At 56.0% G+C, this 22,706-nt stretch overlaps 4 protein-coding genes, 1 long non-coding RNA gene and 1 other non-coding gene across 8 annotated transcripts; 3 read left to right on the top strand and 3 right to left on the bottom strand.

Moving 5' to 3' along the window:
• The first annotated feature begins 2 nt into the window (after positions 1-2).
• Positions 3-10,339, top strand: LOC134561828 (discoidin, CUB and LCCL domain-containing protein 1-like). The gene is given in 16 exon segments (XM_063419158.1): positions 3-266; positions 269-599; positions 3,263-3,484; positions 5,617-5,754; positions 6,210-6,261; positions 6,447-6,519; positions 6,674-6,807; positions 6,953-6,990; positions 7,109-7,303; positions 8,001-8,122; positions 8,207-8,375; positions 8,491-8,583; positions 8,773-8,863; positions 9,060-9,097; positions 9,261-9,377; positions 9,824-10,339. Coding segments are annotated over 16 exon segments (2,439 nt in total). The 5' UTR covers positions 3-29; the 3' UTR covers positions 10,213-10,339.
• LOC134561832 (uncharacterized) lies at positions 606-1,861 on the top strand. The gene is made up of 2 exons (XR_010082988.1): positions 606-1,026; positions 1,149-1,861. It is a non-coding gene; the product is annotated as an uncharacterized LOC134561832 (long non-coding RNA).
• Positions 10,340-10,518: 179 nt separating the features above from the next.
• LOC134561891 (U11 spliceosomal RNA) lies at positions 10,519-10,647 on the bottom strand. The gene has a single exon (XR_010083004.1). It is a non-coding gene; the product is annotated as a U11 spliceosomal RNA (small nuclear RNA).
• Positions 10,648-10,952: 305 nt separating this feature from the next.
• TAF12 (TATA-box binding protein associated factor 12) lies at positions 10,953-17,678 on the top strand. Of its 3 annotated transcripts, none has more exons than XM_063419160.1 (6): positions 10,953-11,075; positions 13,875-14,126; positions 15,297-15,374; positions 16,140-16,254; positions 16,437-16,525; positions 17,206-17,678. In XM_063419160.1, exons 2-6 carry the CDS (start codon positions 13,959-13,961, stop codon positions 17,239-17,241), a joined length of 486 nt encoding a protein of 161 aa, XP_063275230.1. In that variant the 5' UTR covers positions 10,953-11,075; positions 13,875-13,958; the 3' UTR covers positions 17,242-17,678. The 3 variants fall into 3 exon arrangements, with proteins under 3 accessions (XP_063275230.1, XP_063275232.1, XP_063275231.1); XM_063419161.1 differs by lacking the exon at positions 10,953-11,075 and adding an exon at positions 11,114-11,272; XM_063419162.1 differs by lacking the exon at positions 15,297-15,374.
• Positions 17,679-18,846: 1,168 nt separating this feature from the next.
• On the bottom strand, positions 18,847-20,849 carry LOC134561694 (ras-related protein Rab-39B-like). Its single transcript, XM_063418919.1, has 2 exons — positions 20,366-20,849; positions 18,847-19,559 (listed from the first exon to the last, which is right to left on the bottom strand). The coding sequence occupies exons 1-2, from the start codon at positions 20,578-20,580 to the stop codon at positions 19,130-19,132; spliced, it is 645 nt and encodes a 214-aa protein (XP_063274989.1). The 5' UTR covers positions 20,581-20,849; the 3' UTR covers positions 18,847-19,129.
• A 249-nt stretch (positions 20,850-21,098) lies between these two features.
• LOC134561883 (ras-related protein Rab-42-like) lies at positions 21,099-21,515 on the bottom strand. The gene has a single exon (XM_063419237.1). It carries the CDS (start codon positions 21,513-21,515, stop codon positions 21,099-21,101), a length of 417 nt encoding a protein of 138 aa, XP_063275307.1.
• Positions 21,516-22,706: the final 1,191 nt, after the last annotated feature.

Genomic DNA, 22,706 nt, shown 5'->3' with positions numbered 1-22,706 from the left:
GGGGGAGGCGGGCCGGGCAGCAGCAACGCATGCGCAATGCCCGCCGCGGCCTCGGCCGCCAGCACTTCCGGCCACCGCCTGCTTTAAAGGGGCCGACCGTTGAAGCACGCGGCGCTGTGCTGCTCCCTGGTGGCCGCCGGCAGTATCGCCTTCGCAGCGTCTCCCGCCAGCCCAGGACACGAGTTGCCGGCGGGGGTGTCACGGCGAGGTTCGCTCTTCCCCGCTCCCAGCAGCGAGTCGTGGAACGTGCTACCGGGCATCTCCCGTCCCGCCCCAAGTCAGCCCCGGCGGGACCGCGGGGACCTCCCACGGCCGGCCCGCCGAATCCCTCACTGCCCCCGCCGCGCCGGACGATCGACTGACAATGAGGCAGACCAATGGTGGCGCGGGGTCGGGCGGCCACAGCCAATGGTCGCGGCAGGGCGGAGAGGGGCGGGGCCGGGGCGGCAGCCCTGCGGAGCCGCGGCAGGGCCGTGGCGGCGGCGGGAGGAGGATGCGGGCGGGCGGCGGGGCGGCCCCAGGGGCGCTGGCGTTGGCTCTGGTCCGCCGCTGCCTCCTGTTCGGCCCTCTAGGGCTGCGCTCGGCCGGTGCACAGGACGGTGAGTGCTGATTGCGGAGCACCGACTACGGGACATCCCACACCGGGAGCCACACTCCCACGGTGTCCCCGGAGCTTCCGCTTGGCTCGCCGGGATGGGAGCGGAACTTGGTGTGGGATGGGGACTGGAAAGGGGGGACTGGACAGGCTCGCCTCTGTCCCGGGACGGGCTCTTCGCTGTTTCTGGACCAGGATCGAACCAGGATGGGCTCCCGGGAACTGTTCCCCGCCGGACCACACCGGGCAGGGTCGTCGTGGTGCGCCTTCCCCGGTTCCTTTCCAGAACGGGATCTCTGCCATCCCTCTGTCCCCGTATCGACCCGGGACAGGATCTCTGCCATCCCTTTGCTCCGATCTGAAACGGGATCCCTGCCATCCTTCTGTCCTGGTACCGGATTTGACGGGGTCCCCGCCGTCCATCTGTCCTGGTACTGGTCCGGGACAGAGTCCCAAATATCCCTCTGCTCCGGTACCGGACGGGACGAGCTCTGTCCCTGCCCCCACCACCCTCGCATCACGCCGGTCCCGCAACCGTCCATTTTCCCCGCAGCTCCCCCAGCTCTCTCCGTAGCTGCCTCCGGTGGCAACTACCTCGGGTGTTCCGAGAGTCCCGCGATCAGCTCCATCCCGCCTGCACGGCTTTCCCAGGGAACCCCCAATCCACGGGTTAAAAGGATAGCTGGAGTTTACATGCAGAGCTGGGAGAGCCGGGCAGTGGTCTCCATCCCGGGAGTGCCGGGGGAATTTGTAGCCGCGGGGCCTAGGACAACCCCGAGGGAATGTTCACCCAAACGTGATCCCAAAGTTCGTGTTTCCCGGTGTCACTCGTTCCCAACTCATCCAAGAGAGAGGAAACAACCACGGGCCATCCAAAGCATTATTGTCCCTGAGGGGAAACTGAGGCACGGAGACGGGCTGGGATCCCTGGCGGCAGAATCCCGCTGCGTTCCTCAACTGTGATTTGGAGCTCATCATGCAACGGGTTTCCACCGGATCACGAAACCACTGGTGGACGCGGGGGGGCTTTCCTGGGGCCGGCAGCATGACAGAGACAGGAGTGTGCCGGGCTTTCATTGGAGCATTGCCCTGTTGTGTCTTTCTTGCATCCTGTGAGAAAACAAACAAATCCCTGGCAGGAATGACCCCAGCGGGGCGCGGCCGTGAGTTCACCCTCACCCATCGGAAATCCAGTTTTCACATTTTTTGGGAGAGGAGTAAAGTTTCCGTGGCTGGGGGCAAGTCCCCGTGGCGCTGTTTTGGCTATTCCTGGCCCCTCGGTAGGGTTTTTGCAGCCAAATTCCCAGGAGTGCCTGCAGCTCTCAGTTTACTATCTCTGGCATTCCCTCCCGGCACGTGCTGGTCACACTCAGAATGTTTTTAAGAAAGGTTTCCTTTGCTTGGATGGGTTTTTCCCGGAATGGTTTGCCACAGCTCCTCTGCACCACCAGTTGGATATGGAGCTGGGGGGCTCTATCCAAGACCCCCCAGTTGAGCTCATCCAGCTGTTCTGGCCATAGGGGGTTTTCCATGCAGATCCCAATGGCTTTGACCTTCTGTGATAGAAACTCCCCCCAAACACCCCAAATTTCTCTCCCCCGGCAGAGCACCCTTCTGGGAGCTATTGTCCTGGCAGCCCTGGGGTCCTCACTTCCCCCCCCCAGCCCCCACTCTTGGAGGCCCTGATCCTTCCTAGCTCTGCTGTGTCAGCAGGTGCTTCCCAGAAAGGGGTAAAGTTGGTGATTTCTCCCAGTCCCACAGGATAAATCTCCTCCCAGTTTGGATGCCAGTCCTTCCCACGGGCTGGGGAGGACTGGGCTCCATGTGAGGGCTGGCATCTTTCACGTCCAACCCCCCCCCCCCCCTTTTTTATCCCTGCAGGATTTTCACTTGCTAGCACTTTGTGTTGTCTCCCAGCGACAGTGAGGGGAGCCAAGGCTGGGCAAATCTGTGCCCACCATCCCTTTTCTTTCTGGCTGTGCCAGGATGATGCTTGGCAGGAGCAACTGATTTTGGGGGATGTGGGGAGGCAGTGTTGAGCACTGGACCCCTACAAATGCCTGGCCGGCACAGTGGGGCTGCGTGATACTTCCCCTCTTTCCCTGCACCCCAATCCTGCCCAAAAATTCTGGCCAGGTCTCAATGCTGGGTGCTTTCAGCTTATTTCCAGGATATTCTCTCATGCCCAGAGCCGGTGAGCCCAGAGAAAAGTCCCTTTTGTGGTGGGTTTGGCATCACCCTGGGAAGGAGGCAATGGAGATGCAGCTGCCCAAGGTTATCCTCAAGGTCAAGGCTGGAGTCGGGGGTCCTGGGAGCTGCCCAGTGCTGTACAGCCCCATGGAGAGGGGACAGTCTCTCCCTGAATCTTTTTATATCACCCCAAATTGCAGTTCTCCTGGACTGGGGGATCTAGAGGAGCTGGAGGTTGAGTGTTGTGCTGGGTGGCTGTGGGGGAAACTATAGCAGCTTCATCCCTGGATCACCCTGTGGACAGTTCCCAGTGCCAGGAGCATCCAGAGCATCCAAAGCACCAGAAAATGATGCTTCCGATGGGGAAAAAAACTGAGGAGGCTGCAGGTGCCCAGGGGTTGTTCTGGGAGTCTCACCAAGGGGGGAAACTGAGGCAGGAAACAGCCTGTCTGAGCCGTCTCCCCTGCGTCTCTGCAGGAAACGGCTGTGGCCACACACTGCTGACACCTCACAGTGGCACTCTGAGCTCCAAGAACTACCCGGGCACGTATCCCAACCACACCATGTGTTGCTGGCAGCTCCAAGCCCCCCCAGGCACCTCCCTACTCCTGGCATTCGGGGATGTGGATCTGGAGCCCTCGGAGCACTGTGCCCACAGCTCCTTGCTACTTGCTGACCCCCAGACTGGTGCTGCCTATGGTAAGGGGGGCCCTGCGAGAACTGAGGCAGAGGTGATACTATGTTGTGGATAGGGAGAATATCAGGAAAATCTGGGGGTTTGGCTGATTTCATCATGGGGAGGGAGAATATCTAAGGAGGGCGGTAACCAAGTGGGGCAATATCCAAGGAAGGGGGTGTTCAAGGAGAGGGTATCCAAGGAGGGGAATATTGGAGGATGAGGGGTACACAATATCTGATGAATGGGTTATACAAAGAAGAGAAATATCCAAGGATGGGGATACCTGAGGGTAGGGTACCCAAATAGAGGGGGTGATATCCAAGGAGGAGGATATCAAAGGAGAGTAATATTTGTGAATGGGGATATGTGAGGAGGCGGGAACCCAAGGAGATGATTATTGCCAAGCCTGGGGGGGAAATGCCCAGATGGGACCAGATGCAGCCCCCGAATAATTAATTTGTCAGCCCAGTTGCTGCCCTAATGCTTTCAGGATTTTCCCAGACAGATTTAGTGGCCTTGGAGGGATTTGACAGCACTGAGAATGTGATGAATGCTGAGGAAAACATCTTGGGGATGGGGGAAAGCACCAAGTGATGGGGTGGGATGAAGTAGCAGCCTTGGTGAGGGGCAGGGGCTGGACAGGAGAAATGTGAGATGGAAAGGAGCTGGCTTGGATCCATGGGTCTGGGGGTTTTCCCTGTTCTTCAGGCTTTCACCCTTTCTGGGCTGGTCCCCAGAGGGGTGACAGCACGCAAGGTCCCTGGTCCCCATCCCCTCTCTTGGCCTCAGGGATATAATTGTCCCCAAAACTAAGAGACATCCTGGCCCCAGGCTGAGACACAGCAATGTGGGAAAGGGGATGACCCCCAGATGATTCTCTTGGGGGGCTGGGGGAGGTGGCCGGGCACCCACAGCCCCTTTGGGTGCCACCAGGGCCATGTCAGCATGACATCGAGCTTTGGTTCCACTCCCTCTCCCGCAGCTGAAACCAGCCCTTGAGAAGTCGCAGATGTTTTTTAGGAAGCAGCTGGAGCAGGCCAAGGCTGTGGGCTCCTTCCCACTGACTCAGAGGCGGTGTCTGGCCCCTGGCCTGATTCTGTTGTGACGTGGCAGGGTCCCCATGGGGGTGGCAGCTGAGGGGTTCCCAGCTCCCAGGGTATCACCAAGATCCATGCAGAGCTGGCACCACTGACCCAGGGAAGCGCTGACATCTCTGGCAACCAGTGGAAGGGAAATCTGCGTGTGGGTCTTCTGCATCTCATCTGCATACCTCAGTTCTGTCACATATTTGGCATCTCTGCATGCACATGTGTCCCACGTCTCCTGGGATCAACCTCCTGGTTCAATTTTGACCCAGCCAGGATAAGGACCCTGTCAGGGTCAGTGACCCTGTGTGTCAGGGTAGGGAAACTGAGGCAAAGGAGGAGGTGTCACTGGCATCTCCAGGGGAACACAGGGACACAGTTCCATGTTCCCAGGACAATGATGGTATTTGCTAAAAACATCTCTGGGTGCCCAGAGGCCCCAGTGATAGGCATGATACAAAGCAGGGCAATGTAGGGGACAGGGGGTGATGGCAGTCCAGGGACTGGGGCCACCTTCTGTCCCCAGCTGGGACCAGAGATGGGCCTAAGGAATCCGCCTGCCTGCTAAGCCGAAGTTTTAATCAGTGAGATGGAATTGCAAATTAATGTGGATTAAATGGGAGGAGGGGCAGTTTAGGAGGCAGATGGCAGCTTCAGCAGCACCTGTGAAAGGGGACATGGGGAGGAGACAAGGACACAGCTCCAGTTTTGGGGTCCCGTGGGGTGATGCCACATGTACCAGTCTCTGTAGTGGGGTATGTGGTGGCTGGTGCCCGATGAGGGCAATGGGGCCACCCTGGGGCTGGGACCAGTCTGGGCATGGGACCATCCTCAGGATCTGACCAGCCTGGCATGGAGCCATGCTGCATGGGACCACCCTTCAGCACCCTGGTGCTGGGACTACCGTGGAGATGGGCCACCCTGAATGTGGAACAACTCTGGGACCACCCTGAGTACAGCCTAAATGCCTGAGCCCACCTTGGCCCTGGCAAGGGCCAAGCTGGGGGAGGTGAAGTTCTGGGTCCAGGGACACAAAATTCTCTCCATGGTGCGATCCCTGCTGGCAGGGCCTTACTGCAGGAACTCCGTCCCTTCTGCCCCACTCCTGGTGACAAACTCCAGCACTGTGACCGTCCTGTTCAACAGCACCAGCCACCGCTCGGGACGAGGCCTCCTCCTGTCCTATGCCACCTCACAGCACCCAGGTATGAGGGCAGCATCCTCTGGGATGCAGACACCCCTGGGATGTGTCCTGGCCCATGCAGGGGCATGAAGGGAGTGCCTTGCTGACCCCAGGATGAGCTCCCATTGCCCTGAGCTCCCTGAACATGCATGTTCTTTCTAGTGGGGGGCAAACATGGGAAACCTGCAGGCCATACGGCCAGCTGGGACCACTTGGAGAACCCTGAACCCCCAAGTCAGGTGGCACCCCAATATCAGGCAGAGCCACAAGCACCATCCATTGTGCCATGGGGCCAATGGCTGCAGGAACCAAGGGGCCATCCATCCCTGCCCCTCCAGACATGGGAGTGTGAAGGGCAGAACCCAAATGAGGAGCAGGATTCAGTTGGGAAGGGGAATGGGGTGCCCTGTGGCAGAAGTGGGTGTATGCTGTGGGGCAGGTAGCCGTCCTTCACCCTGGGGTATCCCTGCCTTGCAGACCTGGTCTCCTGCCTGGTTCGAGGCACCCACTACACCCAGGAGCACATCAGGTGAGTGCTGGTGGGTGGGGAACGGTCCCATCTTGGTGTACCCTGCCGCAGGGGTCCCTGTCAGCCCTGGTTTCATCCCCATCCCTCCCCTGAGGTGCAGCTCCAGTGGGATGGGGAACAGAGTGGGTATGCAGAGGGGGTTGGATGGCAGGGAGCCCTGACTTACCCCTTACCATGTGTTTCAGTGTGTACTGCCCTGCGGGCTGCAAGGACATCCATGGGGACATCTGGGGCAACCCAAGCCAGGGCTACCGGGACGTAAGTGTGGGCACCACAGTGCACCGGCCAGGGATGGTCCCCACAGCATGTGTGGCCGCTGCTTGTCACCCCCAGCAACCCAGAGGTGATAAGTGTGGCCTTGGGGTGCTTGGGCCTGCTGTGGGGGTCTGCCCTTACTCCCCACTCCCTGCAGACATCGGTGTTGTGCAAGGCAGCTGTGCACGCTGGAGTGATTGCAGATGAGCTGGGCGGGCAGGTCACCCTGTCCCGGGAGAAAGGGATCACGCTCTATGAGTCAGCCTTTGCCAACGGGCTCCACTCCAAAAGGTGGGTGAGGAGTGCCTAGGGCTGCACTCCACATGGACCTGTGGGATCCACCCATGCTGACACTGGGAAACTGCCACCCCTCAGTTTCAGAGACCCCAGGGTTTGTTCACCCCATCTGATGCTCCTGCTGCATTCTTCCACACAGGGGATCTCTCTCCGAGAAGCGACTCGTATTCCACAAAGGTAATTTTTCCCCATTTCCCCTGAAATTAAGCCATGATTTTAGCTGTCAGACCTGGTGCCACCTCCATGTGCCCAGTTGGGGTTTTGGGGTTCCCAGTGTGCTGTCTTCTGTCCCCAGCCTGTGATGATGTGCTGGAGGTAGCCGCCTTCAATGCCTCGTCCTGGTGGCACGAGGTGGATGTGCTGGGCCAGGACCGAGCCTGGGTGGCCGAACGGGCAGGACTCAGCACCAGTGGCCACTCCTGGGCAGCTGAACCTGGCGCCAAGACTGCCTGGCTGGAGCTGGACCTGGGCACCCGAAGGAATGTCACAGGTGAGAGTTGGCCATCAGAGGGGGACAACAGCTGCCTGTGCCCCCATGCCACCCTGACCACTGTCCTCACACCGTACCAGCTTCAATGATCCCCACAAAACTGCTCAGGGCAGTTGCACCCCCATAAGTCCCAGGATGCACTGGAGTTCATTGTGCCATGGTTTTACTGGTGCAAACTGGGATGCAGAGTTCACCAACACCCCTGCTGCTCCCGTCCTCTTTTTGTTCCTTTGCCCCCCTCATCTGTAGCCATTTCTGGGATGAACAAGTTAATATTATGCTCTTGCATCTGGTGCCAGTGAGCGTCTTTTGTCCAGCCCGAGCCTGCCAAAAGCAGGGGCTTTGTGTGCCAGCGGCTGGCGACCACAGCGAGGAAAATGGGGACATTGTCCAGTCGGAGGCTGGAGGAGGGAGGAATGCAGGCCTGGCAGCTGGGGCTGGAGGTTATCGGTTCCTGAGGGCAGAGCAGAGTGTCCCACACTGGAATCTGCCACCCAAAACCCCTCCCAGGGTCAGAGGGATCCCCCTCTGCCAGGTGACATGTCCTGCCCTCCTAGTCCTTTCCCAGCTGGGTCTTGAGTATTCCAGAGATAGGGGTTATTCTAGCTGGGAGTAGAGGGCAGTGGGGTAGGGGGCGGCCCTTCCCCAGCCCCTCAACCCCGGACTGACAGCAGGCCCCCCCCTCCTGCATTCACAGGCATCATCACAAAGGGTTCCTCCGAGCAGCACGACTACTATGTGACATCCTACCACATCTCCTCTAGCCGTGATGGGAAGAATTGGAGACCCTACAGAGGCAGCAGTGGTCAGGAGGACAAGGTGGGCATGGGGAGAACATCATGGGGCTGAGACCCCCTGCCCATGGATATTTGGCCATTGGTGTCTCTTCACCCTCTCTGGTAGGTGTTTGAAGGAAATGCTGACAGCCATGGGGAGGTCTCCAATGCCTTTATCCCCCCCATAGTCGCCCGCTACATCCGTGTCACACCGCAGAGCTGGCACCAGCACATGGCCCTGAAGGTGGCCGTGGTGGGCTGCCAGCTGGCACGGGTCCGCGCACCTCGTCCCTATGGTGAGACCCTCCACAGGATCACACACCCCCACGTCCAAAATGTCCTCCTGGGGCCTTCACCTCCCTGTGCACCCAGTGGTGGTCCCACAGTCACGGTCCCTGCTCTGCCCCATAGTGCCCAGTGTCCCCAAGGAGGTGCTTGAACCCACCAGCCACCCAGCCAGCCACACCCCCATCCCTGGCGTCGCCCTGGACCCGGAGAAGGCAGGTGGGTGCCGTGGGGCGCTGTCCTTGGGGTGCAGCATTGTCTTTTGGTGTTCCAGGTGCTACTGGAACGTTCCCGTGTGGGAACATGTTGATTGTCCTCCTCTAGTGGCCCCAGGTGGGCTCCTGGCACTCATGGGTGCAAAGGGGTGAAATGGGGGCCCAGGGTGCTGACAGTGCCCTCCTTCCCCAGGTTCCACACTGCTGGTGATGCTACTTATTGGTGGCTTTGTGCTCCTCTGCTCCTGTCTCCTGCTCCTGGCTTTCCTCTGCCACAGGAAGAGGTTGGTCCTGTCTTGCCCCCTGCTTTGCCCTGGGGGACTCACCAGCATCACCTCCCCAAAATTGCGGCAGCTTCATCCAGCTGCTCACCAGGTCCCAGTGGGTGCAGCCCCTCATGCAGTGGGTGTGAGGAGATCGGAGGTGGTGGGCACAGGGTAGCTGGGACCTCTTGCCGCATCTTGCCTCTCCCCTTGGCAGGAAATCGGCAGTGGAACTGAACTGTGGGATCACAAAAGGTAAAAGGGTCCACAACTCCCCAAAAACAGGGGTCTGTGTGCCATGGGGTACAGCTGGTTTAACTGGTGCTGCTGCCAAGCTCGGACTTGTCCCACACCCCAGGATTACCTGCATGTCCAGGTGACAGGCTGTGACAACCAAGGGTTTCCTCTCCCTCCCCAGGGTACCCCAAGCTGGAGTTGAGCCAGGTCTGCTCCCTGCAGAGCCTGCCAGCCTCCAGCCTGGCCTCCTTCCCCATGGCCCCCAAGCCAGGGGACTTCAGCCAGACCCATTCACCAGGTAACAGGGACATCAGGGTATGAACTGGTTCATCAGCCCAGAGCTGGAGCCAAATCTTCCCAATTGCACATCCCTTCCCATTCTGGTCTGATCTCTCCTGCATCGTGGTCTTGTGTAACAGGGAGGCCCTGATAAATTAGACATGCCCTTTTAATTATTATAATTATTTATTAGAATTTATTGTAATAACACCACACATTATTTAGTAGTAGTAGTCTGCCTGAATTCCAGCTGTTGGCACTGGAGGGAGGCTGGGGACAGTGGGAGGCCCTCTCTGTGGTGTGGCAGAGGACAGTGGGGTCTCCATGGGTGGGTGCCTTGCTGTGGATGGGTTTTGGCAGTTTTCCTATCCTTGAAAGTCCAAACATGCCCAGTTTTTCAACCCACCCCACCCACCTCTGCCACAGCACCATGACCCTCCTGACACGACAGCCTCCCTGTTTCAGAGTACGCTGAGCCAGACCTGGTGCAGGTGAGCCCCAGCAGCCAGACAGGTCCCTCCACCTTCAAGCCACTCCTGGAAGAAGGCTATACTCTGCCGCTGGTCTTGAGCCACTATGACGTCCCAGGAAAGCACCATGAGTACGCGGAGCCACTACCACCAGAGCCTGAATACGCCATGCCATTCAGTGAGCTGGAGCCTGCCAGGCTGCGCCACAGCACCTGCAGCATCACAGGGCCTGCCGGGTGCTCCGCAGCGCAGTACCAGACCCCTGCCCTGCAGCCCGGGGAGCTGCCAGCGGGCATGGAGCGGACTGGCAGCCCCTATTCTGAGGGGCCCCGTGGGTGGCCCAGGCAGTGTCCCCTTGCACATGTGTACCATGAAGCCTTGTGAAGAGGGGAGCACAGCAGCATGATATTGCGCGGGGGGAAGGTGTGTAAAGGAGGAACTTCCCTGCACTAGCAGAGAAGCCCTCTTAAAGTAATCCTATGTAAATATATGTATTATATATAGAAACACAGATGTGGAGTGCAGTGCCCCGCACCAGCTGTTAGGCCCGGGATGCAACCATCCACCGCGCTCGAGGTGTTACAGTCATTTACCTTTCCAGCCCTTCCTGGTGTCAGCTCGGAACTCTTGGTCAGACACGGCAGCTTTACACACCCCGTGCCGGCGTCTCTGTCTGTCGTTCACCGATGCTGGGGTGCCGGAACAGGCGGTTACCGGCGGCCCTCTCTCACAAAAATTGTGCTTCCGAAATCTCTTGATGTCGATTCCGCAGGGGTAGCGCAGCGCCCCCCCGTGCCACGCACGGCAGAAACCCTTTTTAAAGCATAAGCCTTTACCCACCCACAATCGGAAAGTGCCGGTGTGCCGGCAAGGTCAGGGCGAGGGATGCCGCAGACACAAAACATTTTGTCTGGTGTGTCTACTCTTTTATCTTCCCTCATCCGCTGTCTCATTTCTTATCGCCATTTCTGTAATTTTCCCTCAAAAAGTGCCGTTTTCCCCGTTTTTTAGTCGACCGGGGTTATGCAAATCGCGCGGGGCATGCTGGGCACGCCTCTTCCCTGAGGCAGGGCGGGGAGGGGAGCGCCTTTGGCGGGAGCGCCGTGGCGCGCACGCGCGCGCAGGGGACTCGTTCCCCATTGGCGGAGGCGGCGGCCGGAAGCGGAAGCGCTGCCGGGTGTCGGCGGGCGGCGGAGGGAGCGCGGCTGTGGCAGTGGTGCTTCGCTGTGCCCGCGGGTCATGGGGAGGTATGGGGGGCTCGACGGGCCTGCGCGGAGCACCTGGGGATTCCACACCGGTGTTGCAAATCCGGGAGGGAGCACAAGAGTGGCCGCCGAGTCGGTTCCGGTGGCGGTTGGTGACCTTCGTTCTGCCCCGCGACTCTCGGCGGGGTGTTCTGCGCTGGGGGGGAATCGTTCCCATCCCGGCGGTCTCCGTGGGATTGGTGAGCGCTGTTAGGCTGGGGATGTTCAGCCTGGAGATGAGAAGGCTCCGGGGAGACTCAGACCCCTTCCAGTGCCTAAAGGAATTCCAGGGGAGCTGAAGAGAGACTGGGGACAAGGACCTGGAGGGACAGGACACGGAATGGCTTCCACTGGCAGAGGGCAGGGATGGATCGGATACTGGGAAGGAATCCATCCCTGTGAGGGTGGTGGGGCCCTGGCACAGGCTGCCGAGAGAAGCTGTGGCTGCTTCATTCCTGGAAGTGCCCAAGGCCAGGCTGGACGCCACCTGGGACAGTGGAAGATGTCCTGGCCCATGGTGGGCAATGGAATGAGATGAGCTCAAGCTTTCTTCCTGTCCAAACCATCCTGAGATTCTATGATTGTATTTAGATATTTGGTTAAAATTGCTATGGTTAATGAAAGTGGGAGCCCCCTGAGCACTCCAGGGAATGTTCTGTTTGTCATTAACATGGATTTTAGTTATGGCTCTAATGCAGTGCTGTCCTAGAACTGAACAAGTCGTGGTGCTGATTGCAGCACCCAAACCTCCTCCTGCCCTGGAGGCAGCTGCTGCTGTGAGGGTCTGGGCTTACCTAGACATCTGCAGGTACCAGGATGTCCTGTTCCCTGGCAGAAAAAGGGAGTTTGGCCGTATTTTTCTTCAGAATCCTGCAGGATGCTTGTCCTCTGCAGCAGTGACTGTGTGATCTTTTCTGACAAATCTGTGTATCTGTAGTGAGGACTACTTGTGAAACTGTTTCTTCTAACCATCTTACCTAGAATGGGTGATACAAAAAGTATCTGGTGTTTTTGTAGGAATGAGAGTTATGTGGAAGAGAGGCCGCCAGAGTAGGTAATGCTAACTGGTGACATTCTGGGAATGGTGTGGGCCATGGCTTCTGCACTCACAGCAGTTGCTGATGTAATTACAGATCTAGACACTCAGATAGCTGTAAGTAAATGGAGCTGGCATGTGGGATTTACCCTGTGAATCTGTTCCTCCCATGAGTTTTGTGTTCAGGGATCTTAGTGGCATGTGAAGGGTCTGCTAAGATCTGCGAATAAACCAACAAAATGACTTTATGCTGCTGAAGCGCTTCTGCCCAAGGATTTTGGGGCTTAATCTGAAATCTGAGGATTTCAGTGCTTCCTTCCTTGCATAGTGGGCAGGAATTCCTGCTTTGTGGATCTGTTAAGTGAGGCGTGGGGTGAACAGCCTGAGATCAACCCTGGCTAAGACCAAGACTGAAGGTCCTTCTCAATCTTGTGCTGGACTCCTCAGCCAGAAGTGCCAGCTGAGAGATGTAGGATGAGAGCACAATGATTTTCCATTGTAATTCAATTAAAATGGATCTGGAAACTTGCTGAGGGCACTGCTGAAGGGTGTCAGGGATATAAATTCCCCTCAGAGGGCTCTATGTCTACAAGTGCATGAGTGTGCATTGGAGTGAAGCTTTTTACTAAAGCTTCTAAATTCTCCCATTGCTTTCTTGTGCGGGTTTTGATATTAATTCAAACTAACCAGGCTTGCTTTGATGAAGGGAAATGTCTATTTGTAGATCAGGAAGCAGACACTGTGTGTGAATGTCTTGTAAAGCTGGTTAAACAAACTCTTCTTCTTCTTCTGTGAGTTCAGCCTCAGCTTCTCAGCCATCTCTGGCCCCACCATGAGAGGCTTTGCCATCAAACCATTACTTAAACTCTCTTTCCCTGTGACAGACCCATCATTGCTGCCCACAGTGGTTGTGGAAGGTGCAGGGTTTGGATGAATTTCCTGTCACAGAGCAGTGAAGACAGAGCAAAACTTCACTGAGACTGAGCCTAGGGCTTAGAGCAGAAACAGGAGGTGCCAGTCAATGTTCACCCCATGACCAACAACCTGAGTAACTTCAGCACCTGGAGGATCTGTGTAACCACACAACCCACTCGTGTTCACCATTGGGAGCTCCATAAATCCCACTCCATTTCCTGTGTCTGTCAATTGCCCAGTGCGGGAGGAGCAAGGGGCAGGTGTGGGCACACACGTGTTACTCCCCCTCTGAGCACCAGATCCTGCTCTCAGAACCCAAAATGAACTGATGTTGTCAATCCCAGGTGGAGGGGTCACTGCAGGCCAGGCTGTGAACATGATGCTGCCAAAACAAGACCCTCACTGTGTGGAGACCCCAGGGAGGCTGGGTCCTGCCTTCTCTCCGGGGCTCTGGATTGTGAGGATGAGGGATTCTGTGCTGCTGCAGCAGGAACGAGCCATGTCCTGCAGTTAAATCTGCTCTGAGTCATCTGTTCTTGTGGGAAATGGGTCTAGGAAGGCTGTGTGGGGGTGGATGTGGGGAGGTTCATCTCAAGGGGTGAATGGGTGGGTGGGTCAGTGCTGCTGTCACCAGCGTGCAGCCACTGTGCTGCTGGAAAACTTTTTTCCATACATCATGGAAGGTTTTCTTTGCTACTATGCATCACTTCTCCCTCCATGCTGTGAGCAGAGATTCCTGATCTATAAACTGCAGGCGCTGTCAGAACACTGCAGTTTTCTCTGGACAAAGACCTGTTCATCCTGCTGAATTCCTTCTATTTGCTAACCATGGTTTTCCTCTCCCTTTCCAGTTGATTGGTTTGGATCCCCACAACCCCAAGAAGAAGCAGGACTTAGACAAACTTTATGATCTAAAAGCTAAAGCCCAGCAGATTATGAACCAGTTTGGCCCCTCTACCTTGATCAACCTGTCCAACTTCTCTTCGATCAAGCCGGAACCAGCCAGCACCCCCCCCCAGAGCTCCATGGCCAACAGCACCACGGTGGCTAAGATGCCAGGAACACCCAGCGGAGGAGGGCGGCTCAGTCCTGAAAGCAATCAGGTAATTCCATCCCCGACTTTGGGACAGCAGGGGTGACACTTGGGCATCACAAGCATCACAGACTTCCCTGTGGTTTCAGTCACCTTCTCTAAATCACCAGCAGAAATGTAATGTTTATTAAAGTATCAGTTACTGAGTGAGCAAGACTTCCTCACAGAGTTCCTCTCTCCCACGTGCCTCCTGGCTGGATAGGGTTTGGATGCTGTAGGTGTAGAGGTTTTTCCAGTCTTAGGAAAGTGTATATTGGGGTGTGACAGGGAAAGTTATTTTTAAAAGGGTTTAGATGGGAGAAGTATGGGAAGAAATATGGGGTGAGGTGCAGGTTGCCCAGAGAAGCTGTGGCTGCTCCATCCCTGAGGGTGTCCAAGGGCAGGTTGGACAGGGCTGGGATAGTGGAAGGTGTCCCTCCTCATGGCAGGAGGTAGAATGGGATGAGCTTTAAGGTCTCTTCCAGCGCAACCTGGTGCAGAGCCTTTGATGTGCATAAAACAAACTGCTGCCCAGGGAATGCCCCAGCATTGTTCCCTGGTGGTTTTGCTGGCACCCAGACCCTTAGGAAGCACACTAGACCCCAGCACAAAACAGACACAGCAGTGAAGGAATGAGGAAGGGCAGGTATTTCCCACCTGTGTCTCGTTGACCCGACCAGGCTGACAATTTCCATCCATCTATTTTAAGACTCAGCATCCTGTTCTTCAGCCCAGTGTGGTTTCTGCTCCTGCCACATCTGACTGCCCTGGAATAACCCAGCATTCCCACAACTCTGTTTTCCATGTGAAACACTAAAGCTAATAAGTGTTACAGCCAAGGAGAAGCTTCCCTTGTGCCCTGAGCACAACTTTAGTCACTGATATGCTGATTGTACTTGCTGTCTGCATCTTAACACTTGCAGTTTTGCCTTTCCATTCCTTGCCAACAGCATTTTAGTGCTGGAAACATTTATCCTAGCTGCCGCACTCCAGTTGCTGTCCAGAGCAACCACTAGTGCTTGAAAATGACTCCTTAAAACCTGATACTTCTTATCTCTGTCATTTCTGAGCTGATAGACTGTGTCAACAGTATGACTCAGCCCTGGGGGCATGGGGGAGGAGGTGGTTGTGGCTGTGCTCCACGGGTAGCTTCTTTGCTGGAGCAGGGCATTAAATCCTTCCTCTCCTCCCCCATGCTCAGGTTTTAACCAAGAAGAAATTGCAAGACCTGGTGCGTGAGGTGGATCCAAATGAGCAGCTGGATGAAGATGTGGAAGAAGTAGGTTCCAACCTGTGGAAGGGACTGCAGAAAGAGTTCACTTGATATCTGTCACAGATCAGTGGCTCTTTGTCCAAGGAGGGAGCATTGGTTCATTTAACACTTGTTTTCCCATGCAGCCTTCAGCCATCGCTGGTTTTGTGCATCTCAGTCCCAAAAAGACTTCTAAAACAGCAATTGCAGAAAACACCTATGCAATCCACTCCTTTGAGTGGAATTTTGGATTCCTCAATTTAAGAAAGATCTAAAACTATTAGAGGGCATCCAAGGAGACTCTGAAGATGGGGAAGGATCAGGAGGGGCCACAGGAGGAGCAGTTGAGGGCACTTGGTGTGTTCAGCTGGAGCAGTGGAGATTGAGGGCAGAGCTCAGTCAGGACTGCAGCTCCTCCCAAGACGCAGCTCTGATCTTTGCTCTCTGTGACCAGGGACAGGACCCAGGGAATGGCTGGAGCAGGGTCAGGCTGGGTATCAGGGAATGGTTCTTCCCCTAGAGGATGACTGGGCATTGAACAGGCTCCCCAGGCAATGCCAGCTCTCCAGGCCAGACTCAAGAAGCATTTGGATAATGCTCTCAGACACAGCATGGGGGTTGCTGGGGTGTGGAGGGCCAGGAGTTGGCCTGGAAGATCCTTGTGGGTCCCTCCCAATTCAGGACATTCTGTAATTCTAAATATCAGCTTCTGAGGGTCTGTTTTCATCTTCCCAGACAATTTCAACTGCTCAGTGTTGACCAGACTAGTTGTTGCCCCTTGTCCCACCACAGATGCTGCTACAGATCGCCGATGACTTCATTGAGAGCGTGGTGACGGCCGCCTGCCAGCTCGCGCGGCACCGCAAGTCCAACACCCTGGAAGTGAAAGATGTCCAGTTGCACCTTGGTGAGTGACTTTTATCTGTTTTTTTCCCCTCTGCCCCCAGCTCTCAGATCCTCCTGAAGTCAGGGCACAGCTGCAGTGCTGTGGTGCCTGTGAGTAGATAATGAATCCCTGCCCCTGGCAAGGGGTTGGAATTGGATGAGCTTTAATGTCTCTTTCAACTGAAACCATTCTGTGAATTCCAGAACGCCAGTGGAACATGTGGATCCCGGGCTTTGGTTCCGAAGAAATCAGGCCCTACAAAAAAGCCTGCACTACAGAAGCTCACAAACAGGTAAGAAGCCCTCACAACACCAGGAATCACATGGAGGGCTGATACGGGGATGGTGGTCATGGCTTCCTGACACTGAATTTGTGGCCTCTTCCAAGTGGTTCAGACCAGAAATGACTTCCAGAGCCTCCTGACCTGTTTGTGCAGAGGGCTGAGGTTGCTGTGTCTCCTCAACTGTGTTGGCTTTGCCCAAAGAGGAGCAGCAGCTCTTGGTGCTGAAGGGCTTGGGAAGGTTGAGACCAACTGGGATTTGCACACAAGTACTTCTCAGCTGCCCCTGGCAACTCCATCTCTGTGCAACGGGTCTGAATACACCCTTAATTTTGCTTTGAAACTGCCTTGGGCCACTGCTTTTTAAGCCATGGTCAGAGCCCAAGAAGGAGCTGCCCTGCAGTGGGTTCATGGGTGATGCTGCAGCTCCCACTGGGCAGAGAGGGGAGCCTTGAGATGGGCTTTGATTCCACTGCCCCAGGGTGCCAAGTGGAGCAGCACAGACACTTCCTTCTCCCCTGACTTCAGCCTGGGACCCCATTAAGATTCAAACAGACCTGAAAGACCTGTGTGGAAGCAAGTCAGGCAGCATCCTGGGAGCACCTGGGATGCCTTGTTCTTGCTGTGGGTGGTTGTGCAGTCACCTGCTCTGAGGCGCTCAGCTTCCCATGGGTTTCCCTCTCTTCTTGCAGAGAATGGCACTGATCCGCAAAACTACCAAGAAATAGCTCCTGGGCAGAGCTGGAGACACCATCCATGCAGTTTGGGATACCCGCCTCTCCACTGAAGCCTCCACAATGTCACCTGTGGGATATTTTTTTAATGCTTTACAGAGAAGCATCTATTTTTTATTAACGGTGCAGCAATATCTTGACTTGATGAGGAGACCTGCCAAAAAACATCCTACGCCCTGTTCCTCATTCCTCCTCAGAGTGTGACATATCTCAAACAGAGACTTTTATTTGTGACTTGAAAGTGGTTTATCGTACAAGTGATTATCTAAGGGACAGAGCATTTGATTGTGTGTGGGACAGTATTAGAAGCATCTGTAGAGGTTTTTGTTTCCTTCTTCCTGCCCCTACCTGCTCCAGTACTTTGTAATGTCAGTGTTTATATAAATACTTACATTTGTTTTTCATGAATAAAGAAATTATTCTAAGCTGCCGGCACAGGCTTGTGCTCTTCAGGCAGCATTGCACAAGGGATGGCAGGGGCAGGGTCCCTGTCACCTCAGCTCTCTGTGTGGTGCTGTTCTGTAGGAGATCTCCTGAGAGTTTACAGGGAACAGAATTGTGGATATTCTGAGCTGGAAAAGATCCCCAGGGATTATTGAGTCCAGCTCCTGGCCTGCCCAGGACACCCCACCAATCCCACCCTATGCCTGAGACTGTTGTCCAATGCTCTCTGGAGCTGTGGCGTGCCTATTCCCTGGGGAGCCTAGTCAGTGCCTGAGCACCCTCTGGGGTAAGAACTGTTCCCTAATATGCAGTCTATTCCTCCCCTGACACAGCTTCAGCCGTTCCTTTGGGTTCTGTCCCTGGTCACAGGGAGCAGAGATCAGAGGTGTCCCTTGGGAGGAGCTGCAGACCTTGGTGAGTCTCTCCTATTTCCTGCAGGGTGAACAAACCAAGTGCCATCAGCTGCTCTTCGAGAGGTTTCCCCTCCAGCTCCTTCTAGACCACAAGGATTTGTCCAGGCCCTCACCTGCCAGTCAGGGTGGCCAGGTCACTTCCCTCCTGCCCTCCAACCCAGAGTGAGTCCCTTCCTCATTGCTGGGATATTTGGACTGTTGGGAGGGGGATGTTGTGACAGGGCAGGAAGTCAAGGTCCCCCTGGCTCTGTCTGTGCCAGAACATTGAAAAGGCCACATGCCCCTGCCTGTTCCTGCTGCCCTGCTCAGACCTCAAGGAAGCTGTGGGGGCTGTTGTGGGGATGATGGAGTTGACAGCACGGCAAACCGTTACATGACAGGGAGGCTCCTGCAGCCCTCAGCAGAGCTGGGCTCATCCTCCCTGTCCAGCTCTCTGGAGGCTCCTGGTACCTGCAGGGGAAACCAGGATGGGTGAAGTGATTCCAGGACCATCCTAAGCTCATTCCTCTCCTCGTCACTGTGGGATGAGGAGTCTGGTAAGCTCCTTTCTGCAGCCTTGTACAGAGGTTTTTTTTGCAAATTATATTGTATGCAGATTAATCTAAAAGGGAAAGTATTTCCTTTAAGGGTATTTCCTCAGAATGGTATGTGGATATTTTTGCTTTGGACTCAACTAGGCATGTACTCAGCCAGAGTGGCAGATACATCATCTGAGTTCCATGATAAATTTTTCACTTTTAATTCTATTTGGGAAGACTGAAAGAATTTAGGGCTTTATGACTGGGATCTCAGTCAGTACAAGAGAGAATAGGGGAAGGGGTGACACTGACCTCTGCAGGCCTGTGAAGTCCCACCAGGGACTTCACCCTTCCAACATGCTTCCTCTTTCCCAGGAAAACACAGGCAGGCAGAGAGTGACCAGAGGTATTTAATGCAGCCATGCCACTCTTGCCTGTGCCCAGCTGCTCCATATCCACTTCCCCTCCTGACCCCAGCATGTCCCTGCCTTGGCAGTGTCCCCAGCTCTAGCACGAGCATCTCTTGCGCTTCTCCTCCTCCAGTGCCTGAGCCTTGGGCAGCACCTGCAGCGGGACACTGCTCTTCACCCCGTCCCATGCCTCGGTGGCCACCAACCTCCCCGTCCGCAGCGCGTGGTAAATGGCCACCGTCATCATCTGGAAGGCCTGGACCACATTGGAAGCATCTTTGGCTGAGGTCTCCACGTACTGGACACCCAGTGAGGCCGCCAACTTCTCTGCCTCCCTCTGGGCCACCTGGCGCTGCCCAGCCAGGTCACTCTTGTGCCCCACCAGCAGGAAGACCATGCGGAAGGGCTGGATGGTGTCAGTCACCTCCTGGTGCCAGCGCCGGATGCTCTCGAAGGATGCACGGTTGGTGAGGTCAAAGAGCAGCATCCCCCCGGCCGAGTTGCGGTAGTAGGAGCGAGTCACAGACCTGGGGTGCCAAGAGCAGGGTGGTGAGTGGCCCACAGGGTTCCCTGTGGCACCTCAGGCAGCATGTTCCCTGCCTGCAGAGTGGCCCTGGCTAGGACCTGCTCCTGCAAGCAGCAGCTTGTTTTCAAAGCACCATGAGAGGAATGAGAATCAGCTTTTTGCTGTGTCAATAAGAGCTCCAGGGACAGCTCTGTGCCTGCTCAGCCACCAGAGCTCATCTGTCTCCTTCAGCTACAGCCCCCAAGTGCCCCTGTGTCTGCAGCCTTGTCCCCAGGGCTCCACTATCCCTGCTGTCACAGTCCTGGAACTCTTCTCTCCCTGCTGCCACGTCCTCAGTACTTTCCCATCTCTGCTTCAACAGTCTTGGAACACTCCCATTCCTGCAAACCCAGATCTGCCACTCTCCCATCCCTTGCAGCCACATCTCCTAAGCTCTCCTGTTCCCAAGAGCTGCCTGGCTGGTGGAGACAGCTCCACAGTGAGGTGTGAAGGCTCCTAGCAGTTGAGCTGAGGAAGATATTTTGCTCAGCACCCAGTGGGCTCCCAGCTGTTCCCCAGCCCCTCTGCAGCTAGTCTGGCAGGGGGGTTCTTGGCGAAGTATGGTACCGCCTTTTAAGCTTGAGCAAGGGCTTGCAAGGCAGTCCCAAGGGCTTCCTTCCCTTGGCTTTGGCTTTTGGAACGGTGGTTCCTCACCCAAAGGGACAAGTAGGAACACAGCCACATCAAGGACCTCCCTGGGCTTGGGATCACAACACTCCACCCCAAATCTGGAGAGGGACACCCATCTCCACCACACCATGGACCCACCTGAACCTCTCCTGGCCAGCTGTGTCCCAGAACTGCAGCTTCACTCGAAGCCCTGGCTCCAGCTCCACAAATTGGACGTAGAAGTCCACCCCCACCGTCTGGTTGATAGTGTCCAGGAAGACACCCTCGGTGTAGCACCGCAGCAGCGAGGATTTCCCCACTGTCGAGTCCCCCAGCATGATCACCCGGAACTGGTACTGCCACCGTGGCTCCATTGGTGCCTCTGCCAGCTGCCAGGAACTGCCACCCCCGCACCAGGAGCGTGTTCAGGCAAGCAGGGAGCTCCTCCACCCAGGAGGCGTTTCCAGCACCATCAGTGCTGCGTAGCTCCGTTGGAGCCTCTTTGTCCCCTTTGTTTTGGCTCCATCCAGCTGGAAGCACTCAGGGGTGCTTGCTCCCTTTTTCCCATGGACAGGACACCCTGAAAAGTGTCCCAGACAAAGGGAGCTGTTGCCCCACCAGCAGTGCCCCCCAAAGAAGAGGATCCAGCCATAGGTTGAGTGCTGTGCCCCTGCCTGGGATGCAGTGCTTGGCACAGCCTTTACTTACTGTGGAAAAGCCTTAGGTTTATTAAAAACACTCCTACAGCAGAGCTTTTCAGAGTCCCTAAATTAAGGTTTGAAATGAACCCAAGACCAGGTGGGAGACTGAACCCCATAATCACCCAAGGGCTGCAGGTGCCGAGTGGAGAGAGAAGCATCCCGAGTTGGGGTCCCACATCCCCCTGTCCCCATCAGCACTGGCAGCGCTCCTGGGGCTCCCTCCCTGCTGGAGGCTGGCAGCAACTCTGATTGGGGATGAGCCTGATGCCATCACATCCCTCGTGTAGGGCAAGGATCCCCTGGCCCAGTAGGATACCCCCAACCAGTGTCTGGAAGGCCAACTTCACGTTGAAGTTGCTGCAGGGTGAGGTCTCCACGAAGCCCATGCCCAGGTTGGTGGCGAGGTGTCCAGCTTCCTCTGCTGTCACAACTCTCTTGGCCACCAGGTCACACTTGTGTCCCACCAGGACAAAGGCAGGTGGCCTGTTCCCCGCAACCTCGCGATACCACTCTGGGGTGTGCTCACAAGACGCCTGGTTGGTGAGGTCGAACACCAGCAGCACCCCTGCTGTGCTCCAGTAGAAGGACCAAGTGATAGATCTGGGCATACCCAGCAGGGTTTCAAAGGGTACTGGGAAGCTGTCACACCGACAACCCCAAGATGGGGCTTGGGAGATTTTTGGGTGACAGATCGGTCCTCAGGAGTGGCAAAGGAAGACCTGTCTTGGCCATTTACACCCCATTTACACAGGTTTTCTGTTCAGCATCCCTTTCCCCAGACTGAAGGGCTCCAGAGGTGGGGAGAAAACCTATGGGTTCTCAAGGACTCTGTGGTACCATTATCCCCCCCAACAGCACTAGGTGCAGTGGGGATGAGGCAGCACTGGACAGACACAGAGCACCACCAGGACCAACCCTGAGGTTCCCAGGGAAGAGGAGGGCCTGGGAGCCCAGCTCCAGCCACAGCACTTACCTCTTCAGCTCTTTGTGCCCCGTTTGAGCCTCTCTCCCACCCTCAGGTGCTCCTGGCTCCAGCCTGATGCAATCACTGCAGGATGGGAGGATGACTCAGTGGGCTGCTGGGGTCCACATACCCACCTCACCTGAACAGCTCCTGGCCAGCTGTGTCCCAGAGCTGCAGCACAGCCTTGCTGGTGGGCAGCATCAGGATAGTCCTGCTGTAGATGGTGGGGCTAGGGCTGGCTTCCCTCCACCCAGCCCATCAGCGAAGCAAGTGCAGCAGCGAGGACTCGCCCACGGCTGCATCCCCTGGCACGATGATGCGAAGTGTCCCTCGAGGTTGGGATCCTGGTGGCAATCTGTCACTGTCTCCGTGGCTGAGCTGGCCCAATCCCAACCCACCACGTTTCTGCAGGACAGATCTGAACCCTTGTCTCCACCTGGGGACAGGAATGGCTCTGGCCCCACAGTCACCCGGGCGGACAAAGAAACTGTCCTGGGGAGGAAGCTCCATCCTCATCCATCCCGGTAAGACTGAGGAAAGAGGGCTAAGTGTTCTTCCCAGGTGTACATACAAAAAAAAAAGGTTTGGAGCTGCTGCACAGTTATTTTAACCACTTAGAAAAATCAGTGAATTAAGTTACTTGCCTTTAATTCCCATTTTTACACTGTTTTTTTCCATTTGCCTGCTTCCCAACCACCAAGCTCTAAAACACAAACTCCTAGGAACAGGCCAGCATTTCAAACTTAAGCACCAACACAGGTTCAGCTCTTACCACTTCCTTGCAACACACTGGCATTTAGCCTTTATTTGTTGGCACCGGGCTGTTGTTTACTGT

The sequence above is a fragment of the Prinia subflava genome, chromosome 24 (assembly GCF_021018805.1).
Source record: "Prinia subflava isolate CZ2003 ecotype Zambia chromosome 24, Cam_Psub_1.2, whole genome shotgun sequence".
In the NCBI taxonomy this organism is placed as follows: Eukaryota; Metazoa; Chordata; class Aves; order Passeriformes; family Cisticolidae; genus Prinia; species Prinia subflava.
This window is presented reverse-complemented; position numbering and strand designations above follow the sequence as displayed.

Bases quoted from the DNA above. Each gene is read 5' to 3' on its own strand.
- TAF12 (XM_063419160.1), top strand. From the start codon at position 13,959: ATGAACCAGTTTGGCCCCTCTACCTTGATCAACCTGTCCAACTTCTCT. The intron at 15,375-16,139 runs GTAGGTTCCAAC...GTCCCACCACAG, and splicing joins TGGATGAAGATGTGGAAGAA to ATGCTGCTACAGATCGCCGA. The intron at 16,526-17,205 runs GTAAGAAGCCCT...CTCTTCTTGCAG, and splicing joins CTACAGAAGCTCACAAACAG to AGAATGGCACTGATCCGCAA.
- LOC134561694 (XM_063418919.1), bottom strand. From the start codon at position 20,580: ATGGAGCCACGGTGGCAGTACCAGTTCCGGGTGATCATGCTGGGGGAC. The intron at 19,560-20,365 runs GTGGGTCCATGG...TTGGCACCCCAG, and splicing joins GCTGGCCAGGAGAGGTTCAG to GTCTGTGACTCGCTCCTACT.
- LOC134561883 (XM_063419237.1), bottom strand. From the start codon at position 21,515: ATGCCCAGATCTATCACTTGGTCCTTCTACTGGAGCACAGCAGGGGTG.